We start from the raw sequence: 15915 nt of genomic DNA, 5'->3' as shown, positions 1-15915 counted from the left end.
TATTATTATGCTATATTACAGTTTTGATTCTTATATTTTGTCTGATTCATATAATCGGTCCCTCTATTTTAAAATCAAATCATTTTAGTTTCATTTTTTCATTTTTGTATTTAAAATTGACGATTTGATCATTTTTAAATTATATGTCACTTGTGAAACTCGATAAATAATATTATAAAATGGAACATTATACATAAAAAATACAATTTAACAAACTCACATTTCAATAATTTGTATAGTAAAAAAATAAGAGGGAGACCAAAACAGTTTGATTTTAAAATAGGAAGACTAATTTCATGAATCATATAAAATAGAATGACTAAAACGGTCATTTAACATCATCCTCTTTCTTCTTCTTCTTCTTATTATTATTATTATTATTATTATTATTATTATTATTATTATTATTATTATTATATTTCATATTTTGTTCTATAATATTTGTGTGTAAGAACTAAATAAATAAATTTAATAAAAAATGTAAAATAATGAGTAGTAATAATAATATAATAACAACTACTTCACTTTATAAGTGTAGCACATTTTTCACAAATTGTAATGAAGAATATTTAAAAGGTACAATAAAAATAATATTAATTTTTAAGAAAATAACAACAAAAACTTACATTATTTTTATGTTTTTGTATTTAAATATGAAGTTGAAATAACAAATATTTTAAGGAATTCTAGGAGACAAACATGGCCTCAATGGATTTTTCATCACAATAGTAAAGGCTTGCTTCTCAGTCAGGTCAACCTCAAATCCCTCTTCAATTGTCCATTTAAAATCTCTCACCAAATTAGCCAAAAAATATTCAAGATGAAGCGTTGCAATACCAATTGCTGGACAAACTCTTCTCCCAGCACCAAAAGGCATCATTTTAATCTCTTTAAGCCCTTTTAAGTCAAAATCAACATCACCTTCATTCAAAAATCTTTCAGGCTTAAATTCCATTGGATTTTCCCACACATTTGGATCCCACCCTAATTCAGCCACTGGAAAATTAATCATTGCATTTTTTGGTATCTTATGACCATTCATATTCGTTTCTTGTATAACAGCCCTAGGCAAAATAAAATGACCTGGTGGATGTCTCCTAAATGTTTCTAACACAACAGCCTTCAAATAAGGCATTCTTTTCAAATGTTTCTCTTCAATTTCTTCACTGTGTTTCACAACTTTTTTAATTTCATCGTAAATTTTTTCTTGAATATTTTGATTTTTTACTAAATTAGCCATGGTCCATGACAATGTTGTAGCTGTTGTGTCTGTTCCACCTAGCAAAAATTCAGAACACAAACTCACCAACTCTTCATCATTTAGATTTTTTCCATTATCTGGTAGTTTCAAATCAAAAAGGGTATCAACATAAGCATTAAAATCTTCCTCATCTTCATAGTCAAAATTAATCTTGTTTTTAATTTTCTCTTGACGTGCTTTTATAATGGGAAGAAACACATTTATTTGATTTTCACGAATCTGCAAGATCTCTTTCCATAATCCTCTGAACAAAATCCTACTCAACATTGGTACAAAATTCAACACATTGAATCTAATAAAATTGTGAATTAAACAATGTTGCGCCCTTTGAATATTCTTAACACTTTCTTTATCAAGTTTCTCCCCCAAACACATGTATGTGAATAAAGTGTACAATGCAAAATTGAAATAATCATCGATTGGTATTTCCTTATTTCCTAGTTCAATATCAGCTAAAATATTTTTGTTAAGAACACTCAATGCATATTTACGACAACGAGAATATAAATTCAATCTAGAAGATTGAGTCGCTTGCATAAAATTTTGGCGCAATAGTTTCCAAATTGGACCATAAGACGCCATACTAATGGAGCGTTGTTTAGGGAAGAAAAGTTTGGTTGTTTCAAGAGCTAAGGGACGATTAGCAAAAATTGTACCATTTTTAACAAGTGCTTTATGAGCAGTTTCATGAGATGTTATAAAAATTGAAGGTCTTGAACCTATGTAAATGGTAACAATGTCACCATATTTAGAACGTAATGAACGAAGGACAGGTTCAAGTTCAGCAAAGTTTTTTGATGACTTTAAGAGCCACAAAATGTTACCTATGAAAGGTATAGTTGGAGGGCTTGGTGGTAACTTCTTGTTATGAATTGCATTAAGAAGGGCTTGAAAGAATATTAATAGAGAAATAGATGCTACAATATAGAACCACACCTCCATTACCCTTTCAATTTTTTTTTAATATTCTTATTAATTTATATTGGTAATAATCAAAACTAAAACATGATATTCTCTATTGTATATCCTTCCCTTAACATATTTGATTGATTCATAATTAGTTTTTTATATATAATATTATAAGTGGTTTCCCTTTATATAACAGTTAAATGTTTAATAATGTTACTAATTGAATTATTTATTGAAAACTCCCTTACAATATCATAACACCTAATTCGTTGAGTTTATTGATCATTGAAAATATAAATTTTAATTCGCAAGTTATGAAATAATGATTGTAACTTGTGTGAAAAAAGTTTAATTTGTTTTAATAAATGAAGTTCATAGTTCTCGAAGTTTGCATGAATTTTAAATTGTTGTTATTTTTCATTGCATAATCCACAACTTAAAATTTATCACCATTATTATATTTTATTTCAATTGCTTACATTATTTTTGTATTTTTATTATTATTTCAAAAGTTATAAATATTTTTTTTTTATATTTAATAAGTAACTTTATTTAAAATTGTTATAAAAAAATTGACACTTTTATGTTACTATAGCGTATAACATAATTTATGAGCGAAAATGATCAACTATTTGAGTTTAATGGTTTATCTTTCGTTTTAGAATCAAAAATGAAAAGATAAACGGTGGTGATGGTGGATTATGACTTCTAATGTGGTGGAGTAGGGGGGTCTGCAAGGTTAATACTTCAATACTTAAGTCAGTATATGAGGAAGAAGAGTGAAATAAAATTGTATTTGAAAACATGTTACTTGATTTCAGTGTCATCTCTATATATAGTAGAAATAATAACTAACTTGCTATTGGGTAGGAGTGAACTGTGGAGAGTCGTTGGATGCTTTAAAGATAACGTCTTTTATAATCACTAGAATGATAATCTTTGCGTATTAGAAAAATTATGGAAGAAGTGAGACATTTATCTTACTTTTGATTGAGATCACTATTATCGATGTAAATCCATCAGGGGTCGATCTGATCGGTCCAAAACAATTTTCCCTCAAGCCATTGACCGTCATATAGGAAGGTGGGGGATTGATATTACGATTTTGGATGTCGGTCAACCTCTAATTATTTTTAAGATAGATGAATGGGAACTGTTTCAGTTCTTTTAATGAACCATGTATTTAATGCACTATATAAAATGTCTTTTCATAGATATAATCATGACGATTTTTGGGAACTGAAACTCTTTGCGTGTTGCGTGTGAATGATTACACGTCTTTGATGAAGTTTTTGGCCTTCCAAAAAATAGTTTTTGTTTATGGGAATAAGTATCCTCTACCCTTTTATGAGTTATTCTATTTTCCATTTTAACAACTTAATTATGTTTGCTCTTCTACCTTTTACTTCTGCAAATGCAAAGTTAGTGCACTATGAGCAAGAAATTACATAAATGTATTCGTAAATCTGAAAAGGATATTCAATCTTCTTGGATGGATCATGTTTATTCTTTAATTACTTCTGTTTTTGTCAGACCAGGTGGTCTTGGCGGTGCATTTATAGAAGTTGGTTTATCTTTTGACTAGGGAACCACGAGTCCTTTCGAGGATGATAAAATATGCGACAAGTATGACACGTGCGTCATTCCTTTTTATGAATGTATTTTCTCCACTATGGGCCTTCGTATCCCTTTTATTGTTTTTGAGATACAGTTCTGAAACATCTGTCCATGGATTTTTGCAACTTCACCCTTCATGTTGGGTATATTGAAATTCTACCAGTATTGGTGTGAATATGTGAATTGAAGACCCTGTGTGTTTCTCTCCCTTCACCTCTTCAAATATCTTCATGACTTGACATCCCATACTAGAGATAAAATATTACTATGGCTTAAGTCAACTATTCATGGGTTGAAACCTCTTCTAAATCTACCGCCTTTTGAACACCTATTCTTTCTGGTAGCCCATGTTAGTCCTAAAGCTCATGCCATAATTTGTAACGTCGATAATGGAATGGCAGGAAGATGTGCCAACCTGTTCTCAAAGTATTAAACTGAGGGTCACTTTTTATTGAGGAATAACTTTTTTCGTATATAATGAAAAGCATTAATCTGAAGAGGGTTCATATCAAAAAGGTCTATTAGTGAAGTTTATTAATAATTTGGGGCATATATAGGGAGCTACTCTGATGATGGAGGTTGATTAGAAACATTTAAAGCATCTTATTATCGTCCAGTTTTTGAAAAAAGTCCGTTCTCATGAAGAGAGAAAACCATTCTTGGTAAGCTTCAAATCTTTCGAGTTTTATGGTATTTTTAACATGCATGCCTCTAATGTTTTATTCGTTACTATGAAAAATACATGAATAAGGAATAATAGTTCTAGCTTATAAGGCAGGGAGTATGGCTGGTCATAAATAATGTTGTTATGGAGAACCTACTGACTTCATCTAACATCATGGGTCTGAATATTCTCCCTTTATTAGATATGGCTCGCTCTACTGAAGGTTGTCAACCCCCTTCTCTTGAAGAGGAATGTGCTGACATAGATAACCTCTATGGGCCCACTTTGGAAGGCGAAATGGGAAATATGGCCAGGTATGCCCGATGCACTTCGGCTGCTCTGGCCCTTGGTGCATCTGGTTACTAGGAGGCATTCTAGTCTGACTGACAATATGCTAAATAGCAATAGATGGAGGACAATGTTCGTAACCTAAAGCTTAAGCGAGATAAGGAAACTTCTACCTCTCTCTCGCAACAGATGGGCCTTTGGTGCAATGATCGGGAAAATAGCAAGTGTAATATTTTGCCAATGTAGTAATAATAAGGATGTTTCTCAAATATCGATCTCGAGGGTTACGCAGTAATACAAGTTTAAATTGTGACTCAATTGAACAAAACAAATAGTTGGGCTTTTGTAAAAAGTCACTGTATGAGAAAATAAAACATAATAAATCTTTTCACAATATATAATAATATGCCAAGCATGGTGTATGAATATCTCATGTAATGACCCTTGAGTGTATATCTCCTTAACAATTTAAAATGTCCAATTATCGAATCTTAAAATTGTTTCCTCCTAAGACCTTAGAGGGAAACCTTTGGTCATCAATTATAATCTTTAAGTCCTTAGGCGATTATAATGAAACCAAGCAATACAAATTAACAAGATAAAACCGGTAACCATATGGTATCCCTAGCCCTAGGTGACATCTACTATAGTTTCACTGTACAAAAACATTAACAATTGCAATCCCGCTAATTGTTAACCATATAACAATCCTAATTTTTCTGATAAAGAAAGTGTTACGCACATTGCACAGTGAAATTAACAACAAATATCATATATTAAAGAAATCATCAATTCAAAGTTATTACACGATCAATTCAGGGACACCCCCTGGCATTAGGGGGTTTAGCCTCTCATATTATTCAAATAAGATACAAAATAAAATTTAGACATTACAAAGGTAAGGGAATTTCGTTGATCTTCAATCACATCCTCTCTTGAAGGACCTCCGTTCTTCGTCGCTCTTAATCGCTTCAATCTTAATCGTACCAAATCTCTAATCGTGTAAAAGTCCCCTTATCCGTATTCAAAAATCCCCTAAATAGTTCTTGATCACCAATTTGATGTAGCAAAAGTCCAAAATACCCTCCGGGATAAGTCGTGCTAAAATACAACAAAAACTGGAAAATGAGATGTCCAAGCCAACACTGGCCGTGTCAGGCAACACGACCGGCCGTGTTGGTTGTCTGGCTGCAAGGGCTAACACGCCCCTTCCAGGGTGGCTGACACGGGTCGTGTCAGCTGACACGGGCAGCCGTGTCAGCTCCCTGTTTTATGGCTCTGGCCCTCTTCTCCTGACATAATTCGTGTTAGGCAACACGGGTGGCCGTGTCAGGGCTACTGTATGTCCAATTTCTTCTTTCGACGGACCCGGAATGTCTGATTCTCTTGGAGATTCCTTAGGTATTCTTGCTTACATCTGAAACCAGTAAAACTACCACAAGGAGACATAAAATGGAGTATAATGATGCAAACCAAAGATAATCAACAAACTGAAATAAAAATGCAAACATCTAATTTACTAAATAGAATAACAAAACAGGTAGAATAATGTGTTATCGACTTCGTAAAATTGTGTCGAATGAGTGTTAGAAAACAAGTAGAATTGGAGACCGATCACAACCCCAAACTTATCTCATTGCTTGTCCTCAAGTGATGCTCGAGACATCAGGACGGTCACCCTTAAACTCTGTATCCACAATGCTATTATGCTCTTTCACGATTCCTTGTTCACTTTTCATTCACTATTTTACTCTTTCCCGCCTTCCGACTTCCGCTACACTTTCACATTGATGCACCTTCTGGCCTGTAGCTTTTCACACTCTCACCAAATCTCTCGTGGTCAAAGTGTTTTCACTCAAAAACAGAGCATGCAACGTCAACTCTTAAGTTTGAATAATAGATACATTCATAATAAAAACACACAACATACATTATTCGAGGGCTTTTTGGGTTGAAGTGGGGATAAGGTGAAAGGTGGGGAAACTTAACAAAACAAAAAGGGAAAAACTAGGGGTTCAGGCTCAGAGTCTGTGTTGCTACCCTCATAATTGTGTTCAATCTTTTAATCAAGAGGTTTTTCTTTTGGGCACCGCTCTTGTTAGGATTCATTGGATCTTATTTATCTTCTTTTTTATGGCTCTTTTGAGCATGCCTTTTGCCAATCTCAATTCTTCTAGATAAGTGCTTCATGATACTTCTCATAATTTTTTTTCATTTCTCTTTTTTTTTCTTCTTTTGAAGCTTCGTACTTTTCTTTTCTTTTTCCTGCACTTATCTAATCTTCATCGGTGTCCCTCAGAAAATATGATGAAACCCCAAACTTAGGATTTTCCACAGATCCGGGGTCAACAACACTTATCCAAGCAAGGTACAATAGTGTTTGGGCTTACGGTTATTTGCAATGGTTAAACAACAAACAAAAGGAAATATGGCTCGAATTGGGTGAACGAAGGGTAATAATGGCAGGTTGACTAAAAAGGCTAAGGGTTAAAACAAAAAAATTGTCTCAGTGTGTACATGTGTGTTATGAAATTCAAACATCTCTTACGCAAACTCGGAGAGATAGAGACATACCTGAAAAGCTCTCATGATGACAAGTGTTTGGCCTTTTTGTAGTTCTCACCATGTTTGGTATAGCTTGAAGGCTTCCAAGATACCTCTCAGTGTGATGTAGCTCCATCTTTGCTTCGGTTACAGTATTCTTGTGTAGTCTAGTGACAGAGAATCGCGTCCGAATATTCAGATCAGCAGCATCAACTTTTGGGGGTTCCCAGAAGAGCAAGTAGAGGAGTGTGTCTTTCATCCAATCGCTTAAAGCCCCATCATTCATCCGACATGAATGTCCTCTATCTATAACGCACAAAATACCATACAACTAATTACTTTAAACAAAAATAATAAAATGCTGAAAATACTAAGAACAAATAATTAAAAAAAACCACACTTGAACCAAACATTGTCCGCAATGTTTAATCCAAGATAGAGGGGGACTCACATAGGCTCACTGCGGTGGAGGAAATTGCAACATCAGTCGTTGCATCATCGCGTGTATCTCATCTATAAGAGTCCCTTGACGGGCTTGCTCTATACCTTGGCGTCTTTGCTCCGCTCGGAGATCTCTGATCTATGTCTGCATCCACGACCATTGGTCCGGTGTCACATATGATGACCCGGCACCTGGGTGCATGGTGTCCTCTGGCGGAGCAACAAAATGCTCCTCTTCCCGCACATCTTCCTCTTGTTGGTTACCTGCAACGAATGAGTCAGCATTGTACCTGTCCATATCATCTTAGACGACACTCTCATATAGCCAATTGGCTGTGTTGGCAATGTTAATTCTTGCAGGGTCAAGAAGAGCCATAATAAACTGACCAGAACTTATTAAAGCATAATAATCAGAAATTTGTGATATCATACCTTGCTGAACCAATGCGCTAATATCCACTTTATGCTTACCTGCCACTGGCGTCTCATTTAGTGCAGCAGGGTCATAGCCGAAATGGTGGGCAATCTGTGTAATTATGCCCCCGATGGAACTTCCCCCTTGGGCTGCTCTCCCCACTCGACCCAGGTAATCCGCTACAAATGCTGCAACGCTCACAACAACTCGATTTGCCATGGCAAACAGAAAGAAGAGCTCCCTCTAGGTAGTCACACCTGTACTATCACCCCTACCAAAAAGCGTGAAAGCCAGTACCTTTTGAGCATACCTGAAACAAGGGTTCTGAATTCCAGATGCTTTCTCCCCTTTAATAACATAATTTGATCGTCCCATGATGGCCAACTAGAAAGACTTAGCATCAAAACTATCTAGTACGACTCTGGGGCCATACAGGGGTAGGCGGAGAATCTCACCTAGCTGCTCCACTGTTAACTCGTAGTCGACATTATATAACCTGAAATTCATTGTCTCTCCATAGTACATTGTTGTAATTGTCCATCCTTTTTTCAACTTGAACTCAATGGTGCTCAAGAATTCTAAAGTGATGCGCTCATATGTAGGCGCTTCACAATGCATAAATTTAAGCATGTCGAGGACATGAAACATCCTATCTAATTCTTCCGACAGACCCAATTGAAATAAAGTGTCAGAGCATAGGTACCTTATTAGTGTTATCTTACGTTTAACGTGCAATGAGTATTGTCGTCCGTGCTCTGGGTTGTCAAAGATTATGTCGTCCGAATTCGGATGACGAATGGTCCGTTTCTGAGGCCTCGAGGATTCAACTTATGTTTGCTTCCCCTTAGAAATTCGCTTCGGCGGCATGATTGGTTCCTGCAACAAAAATTTATAACCAAAAATAAAGTATGGAATAAGGAAAAATGATTATCGTGGCCTAGTAGAGGACGGAGAGTAAAGCAACTTTTGTGAAGGGTGTCGGTGATTTGGACTGAGTATGGCGGTAAAGTAGTGAGCTTTTTGTTGGTGGGGTTATGGAGAACTTTGAAAAAATAATGGAGGAAGGAGAAAGATTTGGTGAAAATGGGAGAGAGAAGGTGAGAAAATCAGATTTAATGGATTAAATGAGATTAAAATGGGTTTAAGTGGTGGAAAATACGGGTGGGGTCCACACATGCAAAAAAACAAAATTTGAAAAATCTGACCGTTCAGCCTGACACAGGCCGTGTCCCGTGACACTGGCGGCCGTGTCAGGCCCCTGGTTTTGGTCTCCACCTCCAGTAGAGCTGACACGAGACGTGTCAGCTGACACGGGACGTGTCAGCTGACACGGGCGGCCGTGTCAGCCTACTGGAAAATTCCATCTCTTTTGTGCCTTACCTGACATGGGTTGTGTCAGGTGACATGGGCACCCATGTCAGGGCCCTGTTTTTCTCCAAAAAAATTGACTTTTTCTTTGTTTTCCCTTTCTCTTTTAGCCAAGTGTCTTCTATGAGTTTGACTCAAACCTTTTCTTCTGTACTATGTGATTTACCTGCGAACCTACAAATAAAAAATGGAAACACACCAAACACTGAAATAATTAGAATTAAACCGCGTTGGTTGCCTCCCACAAAGCACTGCGTTTAATGTCACATGGCTTGACGTTCGTCTCTCTTATCCTTTGAAACGAACATTATCAATCAGACCACTTTCCTTCCCTTTGTAGTAGTGTCTCAATCTTTGTCTGTTCACCTTAAATGTATCCCCATTACTATGATTTTTAAGTTTTATTGCTCCATGGGAAAACACTCTGTGAACCAAAAATGGACCCGACCACCTGGATTTCAACTTTCCCGGAAAGAGTTTTAACCTGGAGTTGAACAAGAGCACCAGCTGTCCCTCGACAAATTCCTTTCTCTGTAGCTTCTGATTGTGCCATTTTTTTGTCTTTTCCTTGTAGAGTTTGGCATTCTTATAGGCTTGATTCCTAAACTCCTCTAACTCGTGGAGCTGAAGGATTCGGGATTCACCCACTTTGTCAATATCATAATTTAAGAATTTGGATGCCCAAAATGCTTTGTGCTCCAACTCTAGTGGCAAGTGACAAGTTTTACCATAAACTAACTAATTGGGAGACATACTTATGGGCGTTTTGAATGTCGTTCTGTATGCCCATAGTGCATCTTCTAACTTTACTGCCCAGTCTTTCCGAGATGCGCATATAGTTTTTTCCAATATTTGCTCTATCTTCCTGTTGGACACTTCGACCTGGCCACTCGTTTATAGGTGATACGGAGTGGTGATCTTGTGTTTAACATTATATTTCTTCAGCAGATTCTCCATCAGTTTGTTTAAAAAATGAGTACCTTCATCACTGATAAGTGCTTTAGGCACCCCAAATCTCGAAAATATATTATTCTTCAGAAAGGTCACAACCACTTTGGAATCATTGGTGGGAAATGCCACCGCTTCCACCCACTTTGATATATAGTCTACTGCTACCAAGATGTAATTCTTTCCAAAAGAAGGTGGAAACGTCCCCATGAAGTCTATTCCCCAGACAGCAAACAATTCAACTTCCAGCATAGCATTTTGCGGCATTTGATTTCTCTTAGAAATATTCCCCGTTCTTTGACATCTATCGCATTCTTTGACGATGTCTTGGGCATCTTTGAACAGTGTAGGCCAATATAGATCTGACTGAAGGACTTTAGCCGCTGTTCTGTCACAACTGAAGTGTCCTCCATAATCCGAGTCATGACAAGCTCTGAGTACATCCCTTTGTTCCTCCTCCGGGACGCATCTTCTGACCAGCCCATCCACTCCTCTCTTGTATAGGAATGGGTCATCCCACAAGTAGAACCTGCAATCATGAACAAACTTTTTCTTTTTGTTACAATCAAAATCGTTAGGGATTACACCTCTCACTAAATAATTCGCGTAGTCAGCGAACTAAGGGATACCGATGACAACGAGGATGTGTTCATCAGCGAACTCATCCTTTATCGGTCTCTTTTCTTCTGTTTCTTCAATTGGTGACATTCGGGATAAATGATCTGCTACTGTGTTTTCACATCTCCTTTTGTCCCTAATCTCTACATCAATTTCTTGGAGGAGTAAGATCCACCTGAAAAGCATCGGCTTAGAGTCCTGTTTAGCAAACAAATATTTCAAAGCAGCATGGTCAAAATAAACGACAACCTTTGATCCTAACAAGTATTGCCTAAATTTTTCAAATGCATAAACCACGACCAATAAATCTTTCTCAGTAGTTGCATAGTTCATTTGTGCAGGGTTCAACACATGACTAGCATAGTAAATGACATGTAGCAACTTCTCTCTTCGTTGTCCTAGTACTGCCCCTACAGCAATATCACTAGCATCACACATGATCTCAAATGGAAGAGACCAATCTGGGGCAATAACAATTGGTGATGAAATCAACTTGTTATTCAATTTCTCAAAGGTCGTGGTGCATTCTTTGTCGAACATAAATGCCCTATCCTTAACCAATAGAATGGTTAGCGGTTTTGCGATCTTTGAGAAATCTCTTATGAAACTGCGGTAAAAACATGCGTGTCCTAAGAAACTCCTGATACCCTTCTCATTAACAGGAGGTGGGAGCTTAGATATCATGTCCACCTTTGCTTGGTCAACTTCAATTCCATTGTAGGAAATTTTGTGACCCAATATTGTCCCTTGTCGCACCATGAATTGACATTTCTCCCAGTTCAGAATTAAGTTTGTTTTCTAGCACCTGTCTAAAACAAGAGAGAGGTTAGTTAAACAGTTATCAAATAAGGATCCAAAGACCGAAAAGTCATCCATGAACACTTCCATATGCTTTTCAAGCATGTCGGCAAAGATGGAAGTCATGCAGGATTAGAAGGTGGCTAGAGCATTACAAATTTCACAACAGATAGTAGGAGTCGGTTGGACATGTGCCACCTGTTGGGTACCTATATTCATCACCTTCAGCTTCTTCTCAACTTCCGCAGCTATAGTATCTTCGATACAGATTTTATTGGTTTCCAACTTTAAATCGATAACCCCTTCTGGTTTACTTTGACATCTACCGTACAGCTCCAAGTGCTCATTAGCAGCAATAGCTTCAATGATCTTCTTGATATCGATGGTTGTTGAGAAATTAGTAGGGCCACCGGTTGCGGTATCAATGTAAGACCCCAATTTTAACCCTAAGATCCCTCATGCAATTTCATCATATGCATTGGCGTTGGAATCATACCTTGGCATCTCCTTACCCCTCTTTCATTGGGTTTGCTTTGGGAGAGATCACCAAGCACTATATGATTATACCATACTTGTATATCATAATTTTACTAACCAAAATACCAAAGATATGTCTTTGCATTTGCCTAACTCTTTTGTAGGTAGGGCATGATCATCATTGATCTATCAAGTCCATATATAGGGTTTAAGACCCTCATAGCTAAGAGCACAACCAAGGATTGATTCACAATATCTCAAAGCATCATATATGATTTCCAATGATCTCTACATGTTATATTGATCAAGCATTCCTCAAGAATTTGAAGGTGATTTGCCTTGGAAACCCTAGTTTGACTAGGTATCTTAAGTAACTTCTCCAACAAGCTATCTCACCAATTGATCAAATTTCTCAAGGAACATTTCAAAATTCATCATCTTATGCATATATGATCTACCATGATCCTAGAAAGTCAAGAGGATTGGAAGTTAGCAAGTTGGTTTATGGTGGTTGGCCAGATGAATTCATCTGAAAAAAACTGGGTCTCCCTAGACCCTATATCCTACAATTTTCACCATATGAAAATTATTTCAAGATAAACGTTACTCTAAATGACATTATAAACAACTTTCATGTTGAAGTCTAGAGCTAATTTTGCTTGTAAAGTCATTTTACATGTTGAAACATTATAGGTCATTTTGTCTAAACCCTAATTTGAAAGTCAACTTCCCAAGGCCATAACTTGCTCACTTTTTATGAGATGAAATATTTCCAAGTTTCAAAATCAATTTCAAGATGTCTACTTCAACTTTGATGTTTGGAGTGAGAGATAAATCAACTTTTATGAGCATGTGATATGAGGATACATTATAGGTCATTTTTGCCTTATACCATTGAACAAGTGATTTTCCTCAACTTCAAAAATGCATAAGTCTATCATTCTAGATCCAAATGACATGAAATTGGTGACCATTTTAAATGTATTTCAAATAGATACAACTTTGATGAATACACTTTTCTCATTTGGAGCTCACATAAAAATTTAAGTAAGGTGGAATATTGAGATATATGACTTAACACTTAGAAAAATTTTCAACATGTTGAAATTTCCAAATTTCCACCTCAAAATTCACCATGATCAAAGTTTTTCCCCTTGATCTAACCTTTCCAAAGAGTCATATTTCATGCATTTTGGATGAGGTTTGCTAGGGCTGCTCATGGTCTTAACAGGTCTACATTAAGTGGAAAAATCAAATGTCCAAAACTCCATTTCACATTGCCTTGCCATTCAACCATCATTTGAACTTCAGTACAGTTGCAATTGGATCAAATGGATTACTTCATGGGCTTGTGCACGCCCATGCAAGCTTGTGCATCACATTGCCAAATTTAGCAAATTTTCAAGTGTGCAATTATCAATCCCAAATGCTATAAATACAAGGCCTCTGAGCTCATTTCAAAGAGCCCTTGCGCGCCAGCTTTTCCCTCCAATTGAAACCCTCACAATTCAAAGGAAAACTTGAGAATTTTCAACTTGAAAATTGAGTTTGAATCTCACTGTTTGGAGATTCAAAAACTCCAGGATCCAAAGCTTTATTCCATTGCAAAACCACTTCTACAAGCTCCTCGAGTGTGATCAAGTCAAGTTTGAAGCAAGCAAGATCTAGTTCTGCACAGCATTGAAGGTAATTTTTAGAAATCTTCTTCTCTTTGATTCTCACTCAATTCTCATCAATTCTCTTGGATCTTTGGTTTTCTGAAGTCCTACCAACGTAGGCAAGAAGATTAAGTTGCTTTGAGGTCAAATCGAAGTAACTTAGTTGACACACCTCAAAATTCAACTCCTCATATCTTTCTATATATTTGGAGTTAGTTGAAATTGAGGTCAGATTCGTGCTCTACACCATTTTTTCTTTCAGATCATGTCCTTTTTTTTCATTTTTTTGATGGTGATGATTGAACAAGTGCGGTGAGCCTCGCCTGAGAAGGTGACCGGAGTTCCAGCGTCGGTGGTGTGTTGGACAGGTTCTGAGCCATTGATCTGATTTGAAATATTTTAATCTCATACGTTGGTTCTGATTACCATTGATGTGGCGCGCTGACTCAACTGTACCATGGAGCGCACATTTCCATCCCCTTGATATGTCACCTCTAGTAATGATGAAGATCAAGTGGTCCACGTTTTTTTCTGATTATTTGAATTTCCTTTATTTTGTTTATTTTTCATTAATTCATATTAATTTTAATATTGATCCAAAAAATATAAGAGTTTCACCAAAAAAATTTAAAAAAATCTTCTTTCATATTTTGAATTAAAATTATTTTTTAGATCATTATTAATATTTTTCATAATTTAATTGATTTTATGAATATTTTTAATTATTTAAAAATACTTTTAAGTTTCCAAAAGTTCTGAAATTTTTTCTCCAAGGTCCTTTAACCTTGTTTGACCTATGATAAATCTCATGGCCATTTCTTTGGTGTTTTGATGAGATTTTAGGAATTTGACAAATCATATTTAATTTAATGCATTATTTTTAGTATTTTTAAATTGAATAAATGCCAAATAATTGTGTTGGGCCATTTTAATTGTTTGTATAAGTTTGACTTGTGTTGTTGGGCCTTGGTCAAGGTTGATTTGACTTTATTAGGTTAAGATCATTGGGTTTAGGGGATTGATGGAATGTACATTCCATCTCTCAAAATGAATGAATGATCTTAATTTGGTAGAAATCCTCCTTTCTCCAATTTGAGTTTTGATCTATTCCCCACCCTCTTCATCTAATTCTCCTTCTTTATGCATCCATTTCATTTGGCATATGATATCTCAAGGTCCTAAGGCTAGTTGATTGAAAAATCAACACAAGTATGGATGAGATTAGGCCACCTCTTTTGCATATTATTTTTGTGTATGGTATGTTTCATGAGCATAGTCCATTATACTATGTCTCTAACATGCATTAATACCAAAATTCTATTGCCCGGCCTCAAATAGTTGTAACTTCTACATAAGTCCAATTACGATTGCTTAACATAACGCTAAATTTTTGACACAAAAAGGTATAGCATTCTAGTTGGTGAGATTGTAAGTCTCCCCTCTTTCATGGTATTGTGTGGAAACTTGGCATTTTTTCCTTCCTTTGGAAGATGTCTTGGTTCAAGTATTCATACTTGTGATAAGTGGGTTGAGTGTTCTCCAAAGAATGACTTAAAAAATAAAAAAAGGCAAAAGCAATACTAACTTCTAATTCATTAACAAGTAACATTTAATTTCAAGCCATTTACTTTTAATACCCTTTAATTTTAAGCTCTATTCGTTTGCCATTATTCATACCATTCTAATTGTTTATATTAAGGTCATTTTCACTTTGTCCACTTGGACCATATTGTGTAATATATCTTGCTTGTGCATATTTTGTTTGCTTGTGTGGTCTTTGACCATTAATATACATAATAAGAACAAAAACCCTAAAAGACTATTGTGTGGACTGTTGGTTTGATCTTGGACAATTGGACTTAGAATTTAGACAACATCTCTATGTAAAAGGACTTGGCCAATGCCAACA

General features: G+C 35.9%; 1 protein-coding gene across 1 annotated transcript; it reads right to left on the bottom strand.

Annotated features, from left to right (window-relative positions):
• Positions 1–676: 676 nt before the first annotated feature.
• Positions 677–2203, bottom strand: LOC127123518 (cytochrome P450 89A2-like). The gene has a single exon (XM_051053728.1). The coding sequence runs from the start codon at positions 2201–2203 to the stop codon at positions 677–679; it is 1527 nt and encodes a 508-aa protein (XP_050909685.1).
• Between the last annotated feature and the right edge of the window lie 13712 nt (positions 2204–15915).

This window comes from Lathyrus oleraceus, chromosome 2 (assembly GCF_024323335.1).
Source record: "Lathyrus oleraceus cultivar Zhongwan6 chromosome 2, CAAS_Psat_ZW6_1.0, whole genome shotgun sequence".
Classification (NCBI taxonomy): Eukaryota; Viridiplantae; Streptophyta; class Magnoliopsida; order Fabales; family Fabaceae; genus Lathyrus; species Lathyrus oleraceus.
This window is presented reverse-complemented; position numbering and strand designations above follow the sequence as displayed.

Excerpts from the sequence above, each read along its gene's own strand:
- LOC127123518 (XM_051053728.1), bottom strand. The coding sequence starts at position 2,203 with ATGGAGGTGTGGTTCTATATTGTAGCATCTATTTCTCTATTAATATTC.